Here is a 19,973-nt window from a genome sequence, read left to right on the forward strand (position 1 = left end):
AATGTTTAAATTGCATGATTTCATGAAATTACGGATTTTACATAGATATTCGATATTAGGTAGAGGAAAGGAGACCAGGGACGACCAAATTGAAAATATTTTTCGATATATATTTTAATGCTTGAAAAAATGATTAACTATGATGAAATTTTCTAAAAATGCTGAGTTCCAAATTATTTGACGAGTCGAACCTTATTTTACCCGGGAAGCCGGTTTTAGTCAAATGAATGACTTTTATGGAACCGAAACTTATTATTTTTTAAAACGATTTTTTTAAACTATTATTTTATATTTAATTGGGCCTAATGTATCTAGGATGAATGGGCCTACTTTATTTCAAAGCAAGAGACCTAAAAACTCTTGACTCTAGACTCCTAAATCACCTAAAGCACTAAATTATAAAATCAAAATCATAAGCTTATAAGAGTTGTATTGGCCAAAAATTACACACATCAAACACACTAGATTTTCGAAAAATTCAAGAAAATTACAAGGTTGTTCATCGTTTGTTCGCTCCTCTTCGCAACCCAAGGCAACGATAAAATATTCGAGCGTTCTAAATGAAAAGGCACGCTTCTAAGATTCTTTTTTGAACCATTAAAATCATATTAGGCATGATTTATGTCTTCTAGCATGAAAAACGTTTAAGTTCAAATTATTTTACGTTTAGGCGTATATTTCACAAAGTTTCGATGTTTCTATGCATATATGAATGGTGTTATGAATCCGATGGACGATACCAATAGTGTAGAGCCCAAAATCAGTACACAGTCCATGCATTATTTAATTGTCAAATCATTTATTTAAATTTAAAATGATTTTTATTGATGCATGACCTATTTAAATTGTATTATTTTAAATTATGTATGTTTATGTGATGCACGTTAAAATTTCTTCTCGAGTTTCATGTTTCATGCGATTATTCGATGCAGGATCGAGGAAAATATATCGGGGAAGGTTTTTGGTAATTTTAAAATGTGGTATTTTATTTTTAAGTTAAGGTTGGGGCATATTAATTAATTTTATAAGTTTCAGAATTTTAAAGCCTAAATTATGTATTTAGTGAGTTTAGAATTTTGAAACTTTCAAAGTTGGTCTTATGCATTTTATTTTGTTAAAAAGGAGAATTTTATAAAATTATGGTGTATTTATTTTAATTGAGGAGTTTGTTTAAAATTAGTGTGAGTTAACCTTTCATTAGCATTTTAGTTAGTTATTTTAGCAATAAATTCTCCTAATTAAAACAAACACACATTGTAGAGGCTTGTATTTCGTATTTGAAAATTTGCAGAATTATTTAAAATCTTTCTATTTAAATAAATAACATACATCATTTATAAAATAATCTGATAAAAAGATTTAATGTTTAATGTAACAGCGGAAGTAAACATTGTTTTCAAACCACAACTTAAAAATAATTCGTCAAAGTAAAAACTGAGTTTGAGCATAAATAGTAAACGATAAAAATGAGGTCCTCGGGTTCCCACTACTGCTGACCCAAGCTAGCTTACTGGTCCCCGCCCTCGGTCCCGACCTCATCAGATTGATATTGGTAAGGTTCGTCTTCGAGACTTCGACTACAATAAAAATTGTGCGACGAAAGGTATAATTCATATTTTGTTTGGGGAAGACACAACTCAAATGAGATTCAATTTGAGTTTCCCAACAAAATCACATACTAGATTATGTTATTATTTTGAATGTTTATGCCTTGTTTATAGAATTATATTCAAGCCTTGAGACAGGAGTCATTGACAGATTTGTCAAACTAGATGTTCGGTAGTATCGTCGCATTAGAGCAGTTCGACTCCATGTGTAGACAATCGATACAAATATGACCGAAATCTAGGAATAAGGCGTACCGTTACCCCGATTGGGAGGGTAGGTGACAGACAGCGATGTCTTATTCAAACTTGGGATCCCTAGAGTAGAGTCAAATTGAGTCAAGACGTGATTTGATTGATATTGCATGCTTATATTGATTTGGTTTCATAGACTATGGAACCTATTGCTTTTAATATTATTCATGATAGTTTGTTTCATGATTTCTATTTTGTTTATACATGCATACCATGTTTTATACTGGGATTTGTTCTCACTGGAGTTTCCGGCTGTTGTTATGTCTGTATGTGTGCATAACAACAGGTGGGGCAGGATCAGGGTCCCGACCGAGATGAGATCGAGATAGAGTGGTGACTTTGGACACAGAGGACTGCTAGTGGTTATTGTACTAGACTTGTACTACTTATGATTTGGTGATTGTATGGTATGGAACTTTAGTTTGGTATGGATGTATTAGAACAAACCATGTATTTACGTTTGTTGTAATTAAATAAAGAGAGTTTTATACTTGGTTTATATACATTTGACTTAAAGTTAAAAGCAAAAAATTTGACCGACGTTTTCTAACAACGATCCGATTAATCACGTAAGGAACTGAGTTAGAGCCCGGGTCCCCACAACAGGTGGTATCAGAGCGATAGATCCTTTAGACTGAGATAAGATAGAATGAGCAGGGTAGATCGAGTCTTCTTTCTTGTTTTTAATGCGCTAGCATGATTTAATGATTTTCCTATTGTATGGTGTATTGTATCTGAATTGATTTACAACATATAATTGTCGAGACTGAATCAGAACCGATTCTGGATCAACGGTATATGATCAAAGGAGGGCTGAGACAGATTATATAGATTGTATATTAATCTGTTTGATATTCAGATATGCCGCCTAGAAGAATACCACAACCAGCTGCAGGTCAAGTGCCAGAACAGGGTAGTACGTCAGGTACTCAGATGGATGTTACTGTGACACCTATGGAGACGTTATTGAAGAGATTTCAATCATTCCATCCGCCTACCTTGAAGGGTACCAAGAATGCCGTAGATTGTGAGAGCTGGCTAGACGATATAGAGATGCTGTTTGAATCTCTTTCTTATACCGACGAACGGAGAGTGAAGCTAATTGGGCATCAGTTGCAAGAAGTGGCCAAGAGTTGGTGGTTGACAACGAAATGAGCCCTGGAGCATAGAGGTATCGATATTACTTGGAAGGTATTTAAAGATGAATTTTCTCAGCGTTTCTTTCCAGTATCTTATCGAAAAGACAAAGGGGCAGAATTTACGAATTTACGACAGGGGCAATTGAATATATAAGAGTATGTTGCCAAGTTTTTGTCCTTGCTTCGATTTGCACCTCATGTAGCAGGGAATGATGAAGCAGCCGCAGATCAGTTCATTAATGGTTTGAACCCTGACATATTTACCTTAGTGAACATGGGGCGACCCAATACTTTTTCTGATGCACTGAACAGAGCGAAAGGAGCAGAGGCTGTCTTGATTAGGCAGCAAGGGGCTTCTTATAGTGTTCAGAGTCAGAGGGAGCCACAGCCCGCCGTGCAGTTTCCACCACCTCCTCCTAGATTTGATAGTGGAAGCAGTAGTGGCAAGAAAGAGTTTTTGAAGGCTAAAGGCAAAAAATTTAAGAAATCAGGAAGTAGTTCATCGAGTTCCAGTGGATCCCGAAAGAGAGGTCAGGGTCAGAGTTCAGAGTATAGTGGGGTTTATTGCAATTCGTGTGGAGGCAGGCATGCCACTGAGCAGTGTCAGGGAGTCATGGGACGCTGCAATATTTGTAGACAGCAGGGGCACTTCGCCAGAGTTTGTTCCCAGAGAGGTACACAGCGATCCCAGAGTGCCGGGTCATCGGCATCAGTGCCTCAGATTGAGAGACAGAATTCCGTACATTCATTCCAGCCGCCACCTGCACAGTCCCAACAGAGATCAGGAGGTAGCCAAACTGTGAGTCAACCTCCTAGACAGCAGGCTAGGGTGTTTGCACTGACCGAGGAGCAAGCCCAGGATGCGCCAGATGATGTTATTGCAGGTAACTGTTTTCTTTGCGGTTATCCTGCATATGTGTTGATAGACACAGGTGCATCGCATACATTCATCTCTGAACGTTTGCATTATTGCATTCATTACATGTTGAGTCATTGTCGACTGTAGTATCTATTTCTTCTCCGTTGGTAAGTGGTCTTGTATCTGTGACTACAGTTAGAAATTGTATATTACAATTCGAGGGTCATGAGATTGACTTAGATTGCATTGTTCATGTTTTGGCTGATTTTGATTGTATTGTTGGGATTGATATGCTAACCAAGTACAGAGCCACTGTAGACTGTTTCCACAAGATCGTCAAATTCAGACCTAAAATGGCAGAGGAGTGGAAATTCTATGGGAAGGGTTCCAGATCTCGGATTCCCTTAGTATCTGCTTTGACGATGAGGAGATTGTTGCAACAAGGAGCAGAAGGGTTCCTTATTTATTCAGTAGATTTACTGAAGTCGAGCTCGACATTGGCAGATTTGCCAGTGGTTTGCGAATTTGCGGATGTATTCCCAGAGGAGATTCCAGGGTTACCTCCAGTTCGAGAGGTAGATTTTAGCATTGACCTTGTGCCAGGTACCGTCCCTATATCTCGAGCTCTGTATAGGATGGCGCCGATAGAGTTGAAAGAATTAAAAGCACAGTTAGAAGATCTTCTGACCAAGGGATACATTAGACCGAGTGTGTGTAAGGCCCGAGAAATTTATCCGGTTAATCTGAAAAGATTTGGCGATGATTATTATAATTTATTGGTGATAATTGATATGATTATAGACGGAACGGATCGGACTGGGAAAGACGAAAGGAAAATAAAAATAGGTGCAAGAAGAGTCCCCGCGCACATGCGCGAAGAGGACAGTAGCTGCGGCGCATATGCGCGAGTAGACACTCGCATATGCGAGACATGGCCAGAAGCTTCAGCGCATATGCGCGAGAGGCAGAAATGCAGAAGTGCCGGGCAGAATATCCGGCGCATATCCGCGGCTTTGTGCGCGCATATGCAGAACAAGGACAAGCCATTTGGCCTTAATTGTGCGACGTGTGTGTATATATATATATATATATATATATATATATATATATATATATATATATATATATATGTATACAGGATTCCTTCCTTCAGAAATAAGAAGGAGAAAGGAAAAAGGAAACCGAGGGAAGATTTGGAGATTGTGAACGATCCGTTCGTCTGATTTTGAATCCGACTTCAGTGTTGTATTCCTATCAACACAGGCTACAACTGGACGTAAGTTTTGTTACGTTAAGACATGATTTGAATTTATGATATTGTCAGAATTGAATGAGAATCAGATATGATGTTTCTGCTACAGAAGGCATTGTATAACTGAAGTCAGATTAAAGAATAGACTGTTTATGGAATTGTTATGATTTTTGGAGTAGCTTTGATTGAGATTCGATATCAGAGTTGTGTTGTTACTGATTTTGGGTATACCGATATTGAGATTATGAATTGTATTGGTACTGATTATGAATTCTGGTATTATATTTGCGATGTTGAGATTGACGGGGTTATCGAGACTGTATCGTTATGCCGTCGAAACATCAGTTGAATTAGATTGATCATATTAGTAATGATTTTGATTGTATCGTGTTATCATTGATATGAATTAGATTGTACCTTCTTCAGTTATGGATCAGAATATATATATACTTCGATTTGAGTATTGATCACAAAAGGTTTTGAATTGAGTTATATATTGATATTGTAATTATACGATTGTCATTGCCAGACTGGGTATGGAAAAATTAGAATACAAGACTTCATCTTCATCAGACCGAGAAGAGAAAGGTATAAATCGATGTTAATTGGGAGATCGACTTGAGTTAGATTCTACTCTAGTTTCCATAAACCACATACTTGTATGGTATTGTTTTTATGCCTTTGTGTTTTAATGATTATGTTATTCTATTGAATTATAAGTAGAAAGCAGAGAGCTATTGAGTGAGAGTCACTGACAGAGGGTTTATATTTTGACAGTATAGTCACTGACCCATTGCACAATGTCATACTAGGCTTAGTCTTGGTAGATACGCCAAGGCACTGGACGTTTGGTGTATCGATATGCTTAAGATACAAATATTGTTCTTATTGTAGATTATTCGATACAGCTAGACCAAAGTCCAGAAATAAGAACGTACCGCCACTGCGACTGGTGGTAGTAGGTGGGAGACTTGTTACGTTCTTATTCACCGGGATCCCTAGATTAAAATGAGAGATAAGTCGAGTCTTAGATGTTGAGACTAGAATTTGATTTACAGATCTGTATTGATTTATGTTTTGGTAGATTACGATTCATGTTTTAGTTACAGTTTGGTAACGATACATGTTGTTCGATTATGTTACATGTTTTAAGATTAATTCATGCTTTTATATTAGTTATATGATTGCATGTATACATTAGTTATACTAGGATTTATTCTCACCGGAGTTATCCGGTTGTTGTCTTGTTTGTATGTGTGCATGACAACATGTGGGACAAGATCGGGGTCAAGAAGATGATGAGAGAAGACGAGTTTGGAGTGGTGATTCCGGACTTATTGTAGACTTGGTTTAGTACTTGAAATTTAGTAGTTGAACCTTAAAATAGTTTGAATAATTGTTGTACATTATTGTACTTGTATACTGAGATGTATATTAGTTAAATTCCATTACGTTCCGCACTATATTTTAAAAAGAAAAAAATTTAGACCCTGTTTATCTTAAATGATATTAAATCCCAAATATGATTAAGAAAATGATTAGCGTCCGGGTCCCCACAACAGGTGGTATCAGAGCGATAGATCATTTAGACTGAGATAGAATAGAAGGAGCACGGTAGATTGAGTTTTCTTTCCTTGCATGTGATTGCTAGCATGAGATTTATTTTAATGTTTACTTACATTGTGTGTGCTAGCACTGACATTATAATTTACTGCTTTGAATTACATGTTATCTAATTATCTGGTTTGAATTGGTAATATGTATTATTGAGTATGAATCATATTTGATTCTTGATCAGCAGTAAGATGATCAGAGAAAGATTGGAACAGATTTGTAGTATTGGAGTACTAATGTTTTGATAAGCAGATATACCTCCACGGAGAATTCCAGAAAGGGGTAGTACTTGGATTGAACAGATAGATGTATCAGAAACTCAGATGGAAATACAGTTGGAAAAGTTTCAGTTATTTCAGCCGTCGATTCTTAGTGGTATCGATACGTCTGAAGATTGTGAGAACTGGTTTGATGACATAGAAATACTGTTTGATTTACTTGATTATTCATATGAGCAGAGAATTAAACTGATATTCCACTAGTTACGAGAGACTGCCAGGAATTGGTAGATTACAAGTAGAAGAATGTTAGAACATAGCGGTACAGTGATTTCGTGGGAAATATTCAGAACCGAATTTTATCGAAGATTATTCTCAGTTTCGTACCGAGAGGACAAGAAAGCAGAGTTTGAGAATTTGAGACAAGGTCAACTGAATATTGAAGAATATGTTGCTAAATTCTCTACTCTACTGCGTTTTGCTCCTCATGTAATTGGGAATGATGAAGCTGTAGCGGATCAGTTCATGAGAGTATTGAATCGGAGATAGTTGCATTGATGAATATGCAGCGACCTTACCATTTTGCTGATGCCCTGAGTAGAGCAAAGAGAGCGGAGGCGAGTCTAATTAGACAACTAAAAAGTGTGTGTGCGATGCAACCTCAGACACAGCAACCCCCTCTCCGATTTGATCGCAGGTAGCACGAGTGGAAAGCAAGATTTGCTGAAAGCTCGAAAGAAGTCATTCAAGAAGTTAGGGAGTAGTTCCTCTAGTTCCAGTTGTTCGAGCCCGAGTTATACTGGAGTTTACTGCAGAATGTGTGGAGGAAGACATCCCACGGAGCAATGCCAGGGAGTGACTGGTAGTTGCCATATCTGTCTACAGTCTGGACATTTTGCGAGAGTCTGTACACAGAGAGGTTCCCGCACATTTCAGGGAGCTGGACCATCTGGTGGTGGTGACCGAGGAACAGACCCAAGAGGCACTTGATGATATAGTGACAGGTACTGTTCTTTTATAATTATGTTGCATATGTATTGATATATACTAATGCATTTTCTTTGATTATCTTTGACTGAGTTGCATTGATATATATGATACATGTTGGGTTTGTATTACTATAGTATTAATCTTTGTACCTTTTTAGGAAAGAAAGATTGATATCAGAGATTTATGTGACATATTGTATACTACAGTAAAATGAGAATGAGATCGAGTTAGAGTATGATGTACTTGTGTTTTCTGATTTGACCGCATTATTGATATTAATATGCTAAACATGTACAGAACTATTATAGATTCCTTTCAGGAGAGTATAAGATTCAGACCAGATATGGCTGATGAGTAGAGATATCGCGGTAAGGATTCTAGATTTAGAATTCATTTGATATCTGTATTGTCTATGATTCGATTGATACAGAAAGGAGCAGATGCTATCCTTATGTATTCAGTAGATGTACTGAAATCGAGCCTAACATTGGCAGATATGCCAATGATGTACGAGTTGGCTGATAATGGTCCAGAGGAGATTCCAGATTTGCCTAGAATTGGAAGATAGACTTCAGAATTAAATTGAGATCAGATACTATTTGTTTATCAGAATTCAGTACAGAATGATATTAAATGTTCAGAATGATACAGAATGAACTGAAAGAAGTGAAAGATCAGTAGAATAGTATCGATCATGAGTTACATCTGATTTAGTGTTTCTCTTTGGCATGTTTCAGTATGTTCAGAGATACTCTGATGATTTCATGCTCGTTATATCTATAATATTTTGATATATTTGCAGCATCTGATTGATTGAATCGAATATTTGAAGATTGTATTGAATACACTGAGAACTGTGACTATTGTATACAGAAATTATTCAGATATGAATCCTGCTTGAAACAGATTGTATTCAGAATATGCAATATCTGAAGTTAGTATACCGATTGATTGTGATACAGTTGAGATCGGGATCAGTGGCTGAGAACGACACCGATATCAGAAATATTAGAAATTTCAGAAATGTCAGAAATTTATTTTTGGTCCAAGTTGGCAGATTATCTTATACAATTGTTGTTTTGTGACTGCCTGAGTAATGTTATATTTCTACAGTCGTATTTGATACAGATCATTGTGAACCGTTGAGATTATATACAGATTATTTAAACCGAATAAGAGCTGAATTCGAGAATTACGGCAGTTCAGAGATTTAACCCGAATGTTCAGAACTTAATTTCGATAATCAGAGCAGAACATCGATCCGAGTGACAGATATGTGATTTTTACTGTATATGAATGATTATCTTGTGATGTCAAATATTTCAGAATTGTACAACCGAATTTGATATCGATAATCATAACCGAATACCAGGTAGGTATTTTTCTTTAGTTTATATTATTAACTAATTTCTTGTGCTGCATAGTTCGAATTTGAAATGACAGATAGGGTCATAAGCGCACAGAAATGGATTCAGTATTCGTTCAGGTAACAGAAAGTGTATAATATTCGGACAGACAGTTTTGATATAGATAGATTAAATCAGTCGTGGAGGAATTTATACTAAAATGTTGGCAGAATTTGTACTGATATGCCTGAATTGCCAATAAATGAAGACTAGAAAGATAGAAATCAGAAGATTTATTACAGAATTTGTATATTTCTGACTAGACACGGGGAGTATATTTCAATGAATTTCGTAATGAGATCACTGTAATACTTTCCAGATTGTGATGTGATATGATTGTGATTGACAGATTGTTCAATCTATATCTAGTAGTTTGTACCAGATAACTGTACAAACATGACCAAATGACACAGATCGATGTCAGAAAAGTGGTCAGAATAACTAGAATGCCGAAGCAGAATATATCAGATTGTGATTTTGCTTGAGTTTGTATTTGTGGCAGAACATACCATGAACTCATTCCTATATTATACACCGACTGACAGATAGCCAGAGGATACTATCCAGTTATTGGAAGATATCCAAGGAGCTGCAGTGCTGGGTACTAGCACTAGTTGATATGATATATTGTCGCAGTGGGAATGATATTACGGTGATATCCGAGATCGAAATTAAGAACAACAGAAATCTGACAAAGAAAATGTAGCTAATTCAGAAAGAATGAAGATAGCTCAGACCAGACAGACTTAATATGCCAACGTCGGATGGTGACGATTAGTATTCGAGGCTGAAGATTTAATATATCCTTGAATGGGATAAACAGAGTTGATAACAGCTGATGGTAGTGATTTGTTATGAACTGTGGTTTGGTTTATACAGATGTTGTATATCCAGTATTGCGAGATTGATTTTGTCAGAGCTATTTTGAGAAATATAATCTAATATAAGATTGAGATTTCAGAATAGATGCATTGAGATGAGTTTCTGATTTAAAATCTGTATACATTTCTTCTGATATATCTGAATTGATTACTTGCGAGTTCGAGGACGAACTCAGATCTAAGAAAGGGATAAATGTAAGGCCCGAGAAATTTATCCGGTTAATCAGAAAAGATTTGGCGATGATTATTATAATTTATTGGTGATAATTGATATGATTATAGACGGAACGGATCGGACTGGGAAAGACAAAAGGAAAATCAAAAAAGGTGCAAGAAGAGTCCCCGCGCACATGCGCGACATGTATGGGTGCACATGCGCGAAGAGGATAGTAGCTGCGGCGCATATGCGCGAGTAGACACGCGCATATGCACGACATGGCCAGAAGCTTTGGCGCATATGCGCGAGAGGCAAAAATGCAGAAGTTCCGGGCAGAACATCCGGCGCATATGCGCGCACAAACGAGAGGCAGAAATGCAGAAGTGCCGGGCAGAACATCCGGCGCATATGCGCGGCTTTGTGCGCGCATATGCACGCGACATGCAGAACAAGGACAAGCCATTTGGCCTTAATTGTGCGACGTGTGTATATATGTATATATATATATATATATATATATATATATATATATATATATATATATATATGTATACAAGATTCCTTCCTTCAGAAATAAGAAGGAGAAAGGAAACCGAGGGAAGATTTGGAGATTGTGAACGATCCGTTCGTCTGATTTTGAATCCGACTTCAGTGTTGTATTCCTATCAACACAGGCTACAACTGGACGTAAGTTTTTTTTACGTTTAGACATTATTTGAATTTATGATATTGTCAGAATTGAATGAGAATCAGATATGATGTTTCTGATACAGTAGTCATTGTATAACTGAAGTCAGATTAAATAATAGACTGTTTATGGAATTGTTATGATTTTTGGAGTAGATTTGATTGAGATTCGATATCAGAGTTGTGTTGTTACTGATTTTGGGTATACTGATATTGAGATTATGAATTGTATTGGTACTGATTATGAATTCTGGTATTATATTTGCGATGTTGAGAATGACGGGGTTATAGAGACTGTATCGTTATGCCGTCGAAACATCAGTTGAATTAGATTGATCATATTCAGTAATGATTTCGATTGTATCGTGTTATCATTGATATGAATTAGATTGTACTTTCTTCAGTTATGGATCAGAATATATATATATATATATATATACTTCGATTTGAGTATTGATCACAAAAGGTTTTGATTTGAGTTATATACTGATATTGTAATTATACGATTGTCATTGCCAGACTGGGTATGGACAAATCAGAATACAAGACTTCATCTTCATCAGACCGAGAAGAGAAAGATATAAATCGATGTTAATTGGGAGATCGACATGAGTTAGATTCTACTCGAGTTTCCCTAAACCACATACTTGTATGGTATTGTTTTTATGCCTTTGTGTTTTAATGATTATGTTATTCTATTGAATTAGAAGTAGAAAGCAGAGAGCTATTGAGTGAGAGTAACTGACTGAGGGGTTAGATTTTGATAGTATAGTCACTGACCCATTGCACAATGTCATACTAGGCTTAGTCTTGGTAGATACGCCAAGGCACTGGACGTTTGGTGTATCGATATGCTTAAGATACAAATATTGTTCTTATTGTAGATTATTCGATACAGCTAGACCAAAGTCCAGAAATAAGAACGTACCGCCACTGCGACTGGTGGTAGTAGGTGGGAGACTTGTTACGTTCTTATTCACCGGGATCCCTAGATTAAAATGAGAGATAAGTCGAGTCTTAGATGTTGAGACTAGAATTTGATTTACAGATCTGTATTGATTTATGTTTTGGTAGATTACGATTCATGTTTTAGTTACAGTTTGGTAACGATACATGTTGTTCGATTATGTTACATGTTTTAAGATTAATTCATGCTTTTATATTAGTTATATGATTGCATGTATACATTGTTTATACTGGGATTTATTCTCACCGGAGTTATCCGGTTGTTGTCTTGTTTGTATGTGTGCATGACAACATGTGGGACAAGATCGGGGTCAAGAAGATGATGAGAGAAGACGGGTTTAGAGTGGTGATTCCGGACTTACTGTAGACTTGGTTTAGTACTTGAAATTTTGTAGTTGAACCTTAAACTAGTTTGAATAATTGTTGTACATTATTGTACTTATATACTGAGATGTACATTAGTTAAATTCCATTACGTTCCGCACTATATTTTAAAAAGAAACAAATTTAGACCCTTTTTATCTTAATTGATAATTAAATCCCAAAGATGATTAAGAAGATGATTAGCGTCCGGGTCACCACAGTGTGTCTCCTTGGGGCGCACCAGTGCTATTTGTGCGGAACAAAAACGGTTCAATGCGATTATGTATTGACTACCGGCAACTGAACAAGGCGACGGTAAAGAACAAGTACCCATTGCCTCGCATTGATGATTTATTTGATCAGTTGCAGGGATCCTCTGTTTATTCCAAGATAGATCTGAGATATGGATATCACCAGCTGCGAGTACGAGATATTGATATACCAAAGACAGCATTTCGAACCAGGTATGGACATTATGAATTTATTGTCATGCCTTTTGGTTTAACGAACGCTCCAGCGGTGTTTATGGGGTTGATGAACCGTGTCTTTCAGAGATATTTAGATGAGTTTGTGATTTTTTTTTATTGATGACATTCTAGTGTATTCTAATAGTATGACTGAGCATGGCGATCATTTTAGGATTGTATTGAAGACAATTAAAAAAAGAGAGATTGTATGCCAAACTATCCAAGTGTGAATTCTGGTTGAGACAGGTTGTCTTCTTGGGTCATATCATATCTGGAGATGGTATTTCTGTGGATCCGAGTAAAATTGAAGTTGTAATCAGTTGTCCGAGACCGACTTCCGTCCCAGAGATACGCAGTTTCATGGGTCTAGCAGGGTACTATAGACGATTCATCAAAGATTTCTCCAGCATTGCGAAACAAATTACCCAGTTGACACAGAAGAATGCGCCATTTGTGTGGTCTGAGGATTGTGAGTCTAGCTTCCTAGAGTTGAAGAAGAGGCTTACCAGTGCACCTGTCTTGATGATTCCTTCAGGTACTGGTGATTTCGTTGTATATTGTGATGCATCCCACAGAGGGCTAGAGTGTGTTCTTATGCAGCGAGGTCATGTGATCGCATATGCCTCTAGACAACTGAAGCCACACGAGATTCGATACCCCATTCACGATCTTGAATTGGCGGCTATCGTATTTGCATTGAAGATTTGGCGTCATTATATTTCTGGAAAAAAATTTGAGATTTACTCTGACCATAAAAGCCTGAAGTATCTGTTTTCTCTGTCAGAGCTAAACATGAGGCAGCGTAGATGGCTTGATCTACTGAAAATTTTGATTGCGAGATCAAGTACTATCCAGGAAAGTCAAATGCAGCAGCGGACGCCTTGAGTTGAAAGGTATGTTCATTATCCTTATCGACGATAGGTGTTTCAAATATGATTGACGATTGTTGCTTGTCGGGTTTAGCATTTGATACAGCTAGTAAACCTCTACGACTTACTTCGATTCAAGTTGAACCAGATTTGATTATGCGAATCAAAGAAGCACATAGAACTGATCAGAATGTTCAGAAGTCGATTCAGATGGTCGGATCAGGACATCAATCAGAATATCAGGTACATGATTATGTTCTGTACGTGAATAACCGTCTTGTAGTGCCAGATGTACCAGAATTGAAACAACAGATTATGTCAGAAGCGCACTGTAGTCGGTTTAGTATTCATCCTGGTGGCAGGAAAATGTACAACGATCTGAAGACACAGTTCTGGTGAAACAGATGAAGTCAGATATTGCCGAATATGTGTCTAAGTGCTTGAATTGCCAATAGGTGAAGGCCGAGAGAAAGAAGCCCGGAGGTTTACTTCAGAGTTTGTCTATTCCTGAATGGAAATGGGATCACATTTCTATGGATTTCGTGACGAAGTTACCTCGATCATCCCGGGGTTGTGATGCGATTTGGGTTGTGATAGACAGATTAACCAAATCAGCCTGTTTTATTCCGTACAGAATGACGTACAAACATGATCAGATGGCCGAGATATATGTCCGAGAGGTAGTCAGATTACATGGTGTGCCGAAATCTATCGTATCAGATCGTGATCCACGATTCACTTCACACTTCTGGCACAGTTTGCAGCATGCTCTAGGTACGACATTACACTTGAGTACTGCTTATCATCCCCAGACAGATGGACAATCAGAGCGGACTATCCAGACGTTAGAGGACATGTTGAGAGCTGTAGTGCTAGACTTTGGAACTAGTTGGCAATATGCACTACCTTTGTGTGAATTCTCGTACAACAACATCTATCAGACGAGTATCTAGATGGCACCGTTTGAAGCTTTGGATGGCAAGAAGTGCAGATCTCCTTTGTACTGGGATGATATATCTGAGGTACCAGAACTTAGGCCTGATATGATTCGTGAAATGACCAAGAAGGTAAAAATAATTCAGAAGCGAATGAAGACGGCACAAGACAGGCAAGCCAAGTATGCAAACGTCAGACGTAGACCACTAGTATTTGAAGAAGGGGACAGAGTATTTTTGAAGATTTCTCCTTTCAGAGGCATTGTCAGATTTGGCAAGCGTGGGAAATTGTCTCCTAGATACATTGGTGCCATACGAGATTCTTGAAAAGATTGGCGATCGAGCATATCTACTGGCTATTCCTCTTTCTCTATCCGGGATACATAACGTTTTTCATGTATCGATGCTGCGCAGATATATGCCTGATGCTTCTCATGTCATTCAGCCTGACGAAGCTGAGCTTGATCAGACTTTGAGTTATGTTGAACAACCGATACAGATTCTTGATCGGAAAGAAAAACTTCTCAGAACGAAGACTATTCCGCTCGTAAAAGTCCAGTGGAGTCGTCATGGCATCGAAGAAGCGACTTGGGAGACAGAAGCAGATATGAGACAGAAACATCCCGATTAATTTATGTGATGTAAGTATTTCTTCAGTTTTGATTATATTGCCTCTTATACTTGCATTGATAGATTGCCTACGATTTCGAGGACGAAATAATTTCTTAGAGGGGGAGAAATGTAAGGCTTGAGATTATTAGTCTTCATTGATGTGAGACTCGGAAGATATGAGTATGCATGACAGGTAATGAGAAGTACTAGATTTATTAGTCTTCATTGACGTGAGATTCAAAGATATGACTATGCATGACATCTCATAAGAAGTACTAAGTGAGATGGGAGTAGGAAAGACATGAGATGAGATGAGAAAATATTCAAAATATGACCGAACAGATGGCGCACATGCGCGAAGAAATATGTGCATCTGCGCTACAATTCCAGAAGCATCGGCGCACATGCGCGAAGAAATGCGCGCATATGCGCGACACGTCCAGAAACATTGGCACACATGTGTGAGATAAGGCAGCGCATCTGCGCGACACCTCCAGAGACTTTGGCGCACATGCGCGAGATGAAGCGCGCATATGCGCGGGGTGTTGTGATCGACATTGCCGAGACTGTAGGATCTCGCGCATATGCGCGAGTTGAGGACGTGCATATGCACGAGAAGTCCAGCATGCACATTAAGTTGACACATGGCTTGGACCTATATAATGTACAAATTCTTCAATTCCATCCGCAACCACCGATAGAAATTTCAGAAAAAGCTCAAAGTTCTTCCTAAGCTTGGAATTGTGATTGTCTCACATTTAGTTATCCGATTTTTGATCCGGGGTGATATTCGTACACCTCTTGCGATTTGCTATCAAAGGAAGTAAGTATTATTAACTTTCAACATATTTTGAAGCTGAGATGTGTAGACAATCAGATATTGATTATTATTATATGTTCTTGTGATATCGGAGAGCGTATATTTGAAACCGGATCGAAGAAATGGTACCGCATGGATTTGTTATGAATTTCAGTATATATTGTATATGAGATTATGCAGATTTCTGAAATTATGTATGCTTTTGATGAAGATTATGAGTTGTGGATATTGATTTTGTTGCTATTGAGTTATCGGTATCACAAGATTATGCCTTTGTACCGTCGATTGGTATCGAAATTGATTGTTGATGCATACATGTGTTGAATAGAGTTATGAATTGATATTGAACATTCAACATTGCTATTTCAGATTGATATTGGTAAGGTTCGTCTTCGAGACTTCGACTACAATAAAAATTGTGCGACGAAAGGTATAATTCATATTTTGTTTGGGGAAGACACAACTCAAATGAGATTCAATTTGAGTTTCCCAACAAAATCACATACTAGATTATGTTATTATTTTGAATGTTTATGCCTTGTTTATAGAATTATATTCAAGCCTTGAGATAGGAGTCATTGACAGATTTGTCAAACTAGATGTTCGGTAGTATCGTCGCATTGGAGCAGTTCGACTCCATGTGTAGACAATCGATACAAACATTGCCGAAATCTAGGAATAAGACGTACTGTTACCCCGATTGGGAGGGTAGGTGACAGACAGCGACGTATTATTCAAACCGAGATCCCTAGATTAGAGTCGAATTGAGTCAAGACATGATTCGATTGATATTGCATGCTTATATTGATTTGGTTTCATAGACTATTGAACCTATTGCTTTTAATATTATTCATGATAGTTTGTTTCATGATTTATATTTTGTTTATACATGCATACCATGTTTTATACTGGGATTTGTTCTCACCGGAGTTTCCGGCTGTTGTTATGTCTGTATGTGTGCATAACAATAGGTGGGGCAGGATCAGGGTCACGACCGAGATGAGATCGAGATAGAGTGGTGACTTCGGGCACAGAGGACTGCTAGTGGTTATTGTACTAGACTTGTACTACTTATTATTTGGAGATTGTATGGTATGGAAATTTAGTTTGGTATGGATGTATTAGAACAAACCATGTATTTACGTTTGTTGTAATTAAATAAAGAGAGTTTTATACTTGGTTTATATACATTTGATTTAAAGTTAAAAGCAAAAAATTTGACCCATGTTTTCTAACAACGATCCGATTAATTACGTAAGGAACTGAGTTAGAGCCCGGGTCCCCACATGGCTAAAACTCAACATAAACTTAGATAAATGCTTTAATAATTAAATAAATACATGGCTTATACGTGTACTGAATTCGGGCACTACATCCGATGTTGGAGGGCGACTGAAGAGGGAATTTATGACTCTCCGCTAGGGAGATGCTTCTGTTGCTGAATTTTTGAAGAAATTTGATAGGGGTTCTCACTTTGTACCCCTTATTGCTAGGGATGCCGCAGAGAAGCTTCGACACTTCATGGATGGTCTACGACCTACCACACAAAATAATGTTATGATGATGCGTCCTGTGGATTATGCTACTGCTACGACTTATGCACTTCAATCTGAGCAATCCTTAAAAGACATTGAGTTTGAGATGCAGCACAAGAGACAGCAACACCAAAATAATAATCAGCAAAAAAAGAAGTCATATATGGGTCCTCCTGGGACCTCAAGGGCCTCAAAAGCCCCAATGTCAAGTCAAGAAGCAAGGACAGCCAAAGCCGCCGCCACCTGCAGCACCAAAACCTGCAGAGGGACATCCATGCAAGATGTGCAATCGACTACACTATGGACCGTGCGTGTGGGGTACTACTAAGTGCTTCATATGCAAGGAAGACATGCACAAATCTGCTGATTGCCCGAAGAAGGATGCACCTACTACGGGACGAGCATATGTTATGAATGCAGAGGAAGCTGAGGAGGAGGCAGACACTACTCTTATCACGGGTAACCTAGTAATTTAACATTTTTATATTGCTTATTATTGCATGAAATGTTAAATTGGTTATTAGAATTTAATTGGGAACAATATATAACCTAGTGGAAATTAGGTTTCATGCTCTACCTTAGTTGAAAATTAAGATATGATTTTAAAAACCATAGAAATTGGTATTGATTTTGAGACTTATTTTATGCAAAGGAATGAAATAATTCCAAATAAAATATTTACGGCCAAAAATTAAAGAAATTCATAATTAATGGTTGGTACGAGTTTCGAATTTATGGAGGGGTGTAACTGCAATTTTTGAAATTATGAGGACTAAAATGTAATTTTCAATAAAACAAGGGACCCAAAATGTGACTAACTGAAAGATAAGGGACTTAAATTCAATTTCCAAATTCTGAAGGGCCAAAAATGTAATTTCCAAAACTTAAGGTCTAAATGAAAATTTTCGAAAAATATAAGGTTCAAATTGCAAGTATTCGAAAATTTGGGGACTAAGATGAAAATTTCGAAAAAAAATTGAAGGGCTAAAAGGCAATTTTTCAGGAAATGCTTGAGTTCAACACGTAATCTTCACATAAAATTTGGGAGAATAATGATAGAAATTCTTAAGCTTCAACACGAAAAGATTTAAAAGACATTTTCGCCGCAGGGAGGATTATCATTCAAGGTGTAGCTACCTATGCACTGCTAGATTCAGGAGCTACACATTACTTTATATCTGAAACCTTCATCAAGAGACTTAATATTATTCCTGAAGACATGGGTTTGGGTTTCAAAGTTTCTATTCCTTCAGGTGATCAAATGCTCATATTTAAAATTGTCAAAAACCTGGAGCTTCGTTTATTCTAAGATGTGATTCGGGTAGATCTTATTGTACTCTCTATGCCTGAATTTGATATTATACTTTGGATGGATTGGTTATCAGCGAATGGAGCTTCGATTGATTTTCGTCAGCGATCAGTGTTTATTCGACTGCCTAGTGGTAAATCTTTTGTCTTTGAGGTTGCGAGAAACAAGCAAATGCAGCACATTATCTCTTTTCTGTGTGCGAGGAAACTTATTAGACTTGGATGCAAAGCTTTTCTAGCATGTGTCACTACCGCACGTGCTCCTATCGCTCAGAAATTGGAGGATGTTGATATTGTCAGAGATTTTCCTATCGTCTTTCCCGAGCACGTTTCTGGCATTCCACCTGATCGTGAAGTGGAATTCTCTATTGAACTAATGTCGGGCACTGTTCCTATATCTAAAGCACCTTATCATCTAGCACCCTGCTGAATTGAAAGAATTAAAAGATCAAATCCAAGAATTGCTAGAAAATGGTTTTATTCACCCTAGTTATTCTCTTTGAGGAGCACCAGTATTATTTGTGAATAAGAAAGATGATAATATGCATCTTTGCATTGATTATCGAGAGCTTAATAGGGTCATTATAAAGAACAAGTATCCATTGCCAAGAATTGAAGATTTATTTTGATCAGTTACAAAGAGCATCAATATTTTTTAAAATTGATCTGCATTCTGGATACCATCAATTGAAAGTAAAATAGTCTGATGTTCACAAGACAGCATTTCGTACTAGATATGGGCACTACGAGTTTATGGTCATGTCATTTGGGTTGACCAATGCGCCAGCGATCTTCATGGATCTCATTAATCGCGTATTTCAGTCGTATTTAGATCAATTCATCATTGTCTTCATTGATGATATTTTGATCTATTCTAAGAGAAAAGAGGAGCATAGTCGGCATTTGAGGACAACACTGCAAGTACTAAAAGATAGAAAGTTATATGCAAAATTCAGCAAGTGTGAGTTCTGGCTTGATAGAAGGGCCTTCTTAAGCTACATTATTTCTAGGGATTGCGTCGAAGTTGATCCAAATA

At 37.4% G+C, this 19,973-nt stretch overlaps 1 protein-coding gene across 1 annotated transcript; it reads left to right on the forward strand.

Annotated features, from left to right (window-relative positions):
* The first annotated feature begins 17,979 nt into the window (after window positions 1-17,979).
* Window positions 17,980-19,367, forward strand: LOC140806869 (uncharacterized). Its single transcript, XM_073163392.1, has 3 exons — window positions 17,980-18,088; window positions 18,739-18,882; window positions 19,015-19,367. Exons 1-3 carry the CDS (start codon window positions 17,980-17,982, stop codon window positions 19,365-19,367), a joined length of 606 nt encoding a protein of 201 aa, XP_073019493.1.
* The last annotated feature ends 606 nt before the right edge of the window (window positions 19,368-19,973 follow it).

This window comes from Primulina eburnea, chromosome 1 (assembly GCF_022965805.1).
Source record: "Primulina eburnea isolate SZY01 chromosome 1, ASM2296580v1, whole genome shotgun sequence".
Taxonomy (NCBI): domain Eukaryota; kingdom Viridiplantae; phylum Streptophyta; class Magnoliopsida; order Lamiales; family Gesneriaceae; genus Primulina; species Primulina eburnea.

What these genes read in the sequence shown, in the direction of transcription:
- LOC140806869 (XM_073163392.1), top strand. Translation starts at nt 17,980, where the DNA reads ATGCACAAATCTGCTGATTGCCCGAAGAAGGATGCACCTACTACGGGA. An exon ending in AGACACTACTCTTATCACGG is followed by an intron (nt 18,089 to 18,738) that starts GTAACCTAGTAA and finishes TTTTCGCCGCAG; the next exon opens with GGAGGATTATCATTCAAGGT. An exon ending in CAAAGTTTCTATTCCTTCAG is followed by an intron (nt 18,883 to 19,014) that starts GTGATCAAATGC and finishes ATTGGTTATCAG; the next exon opens with CGAATGGAGCTTCGATTGAT.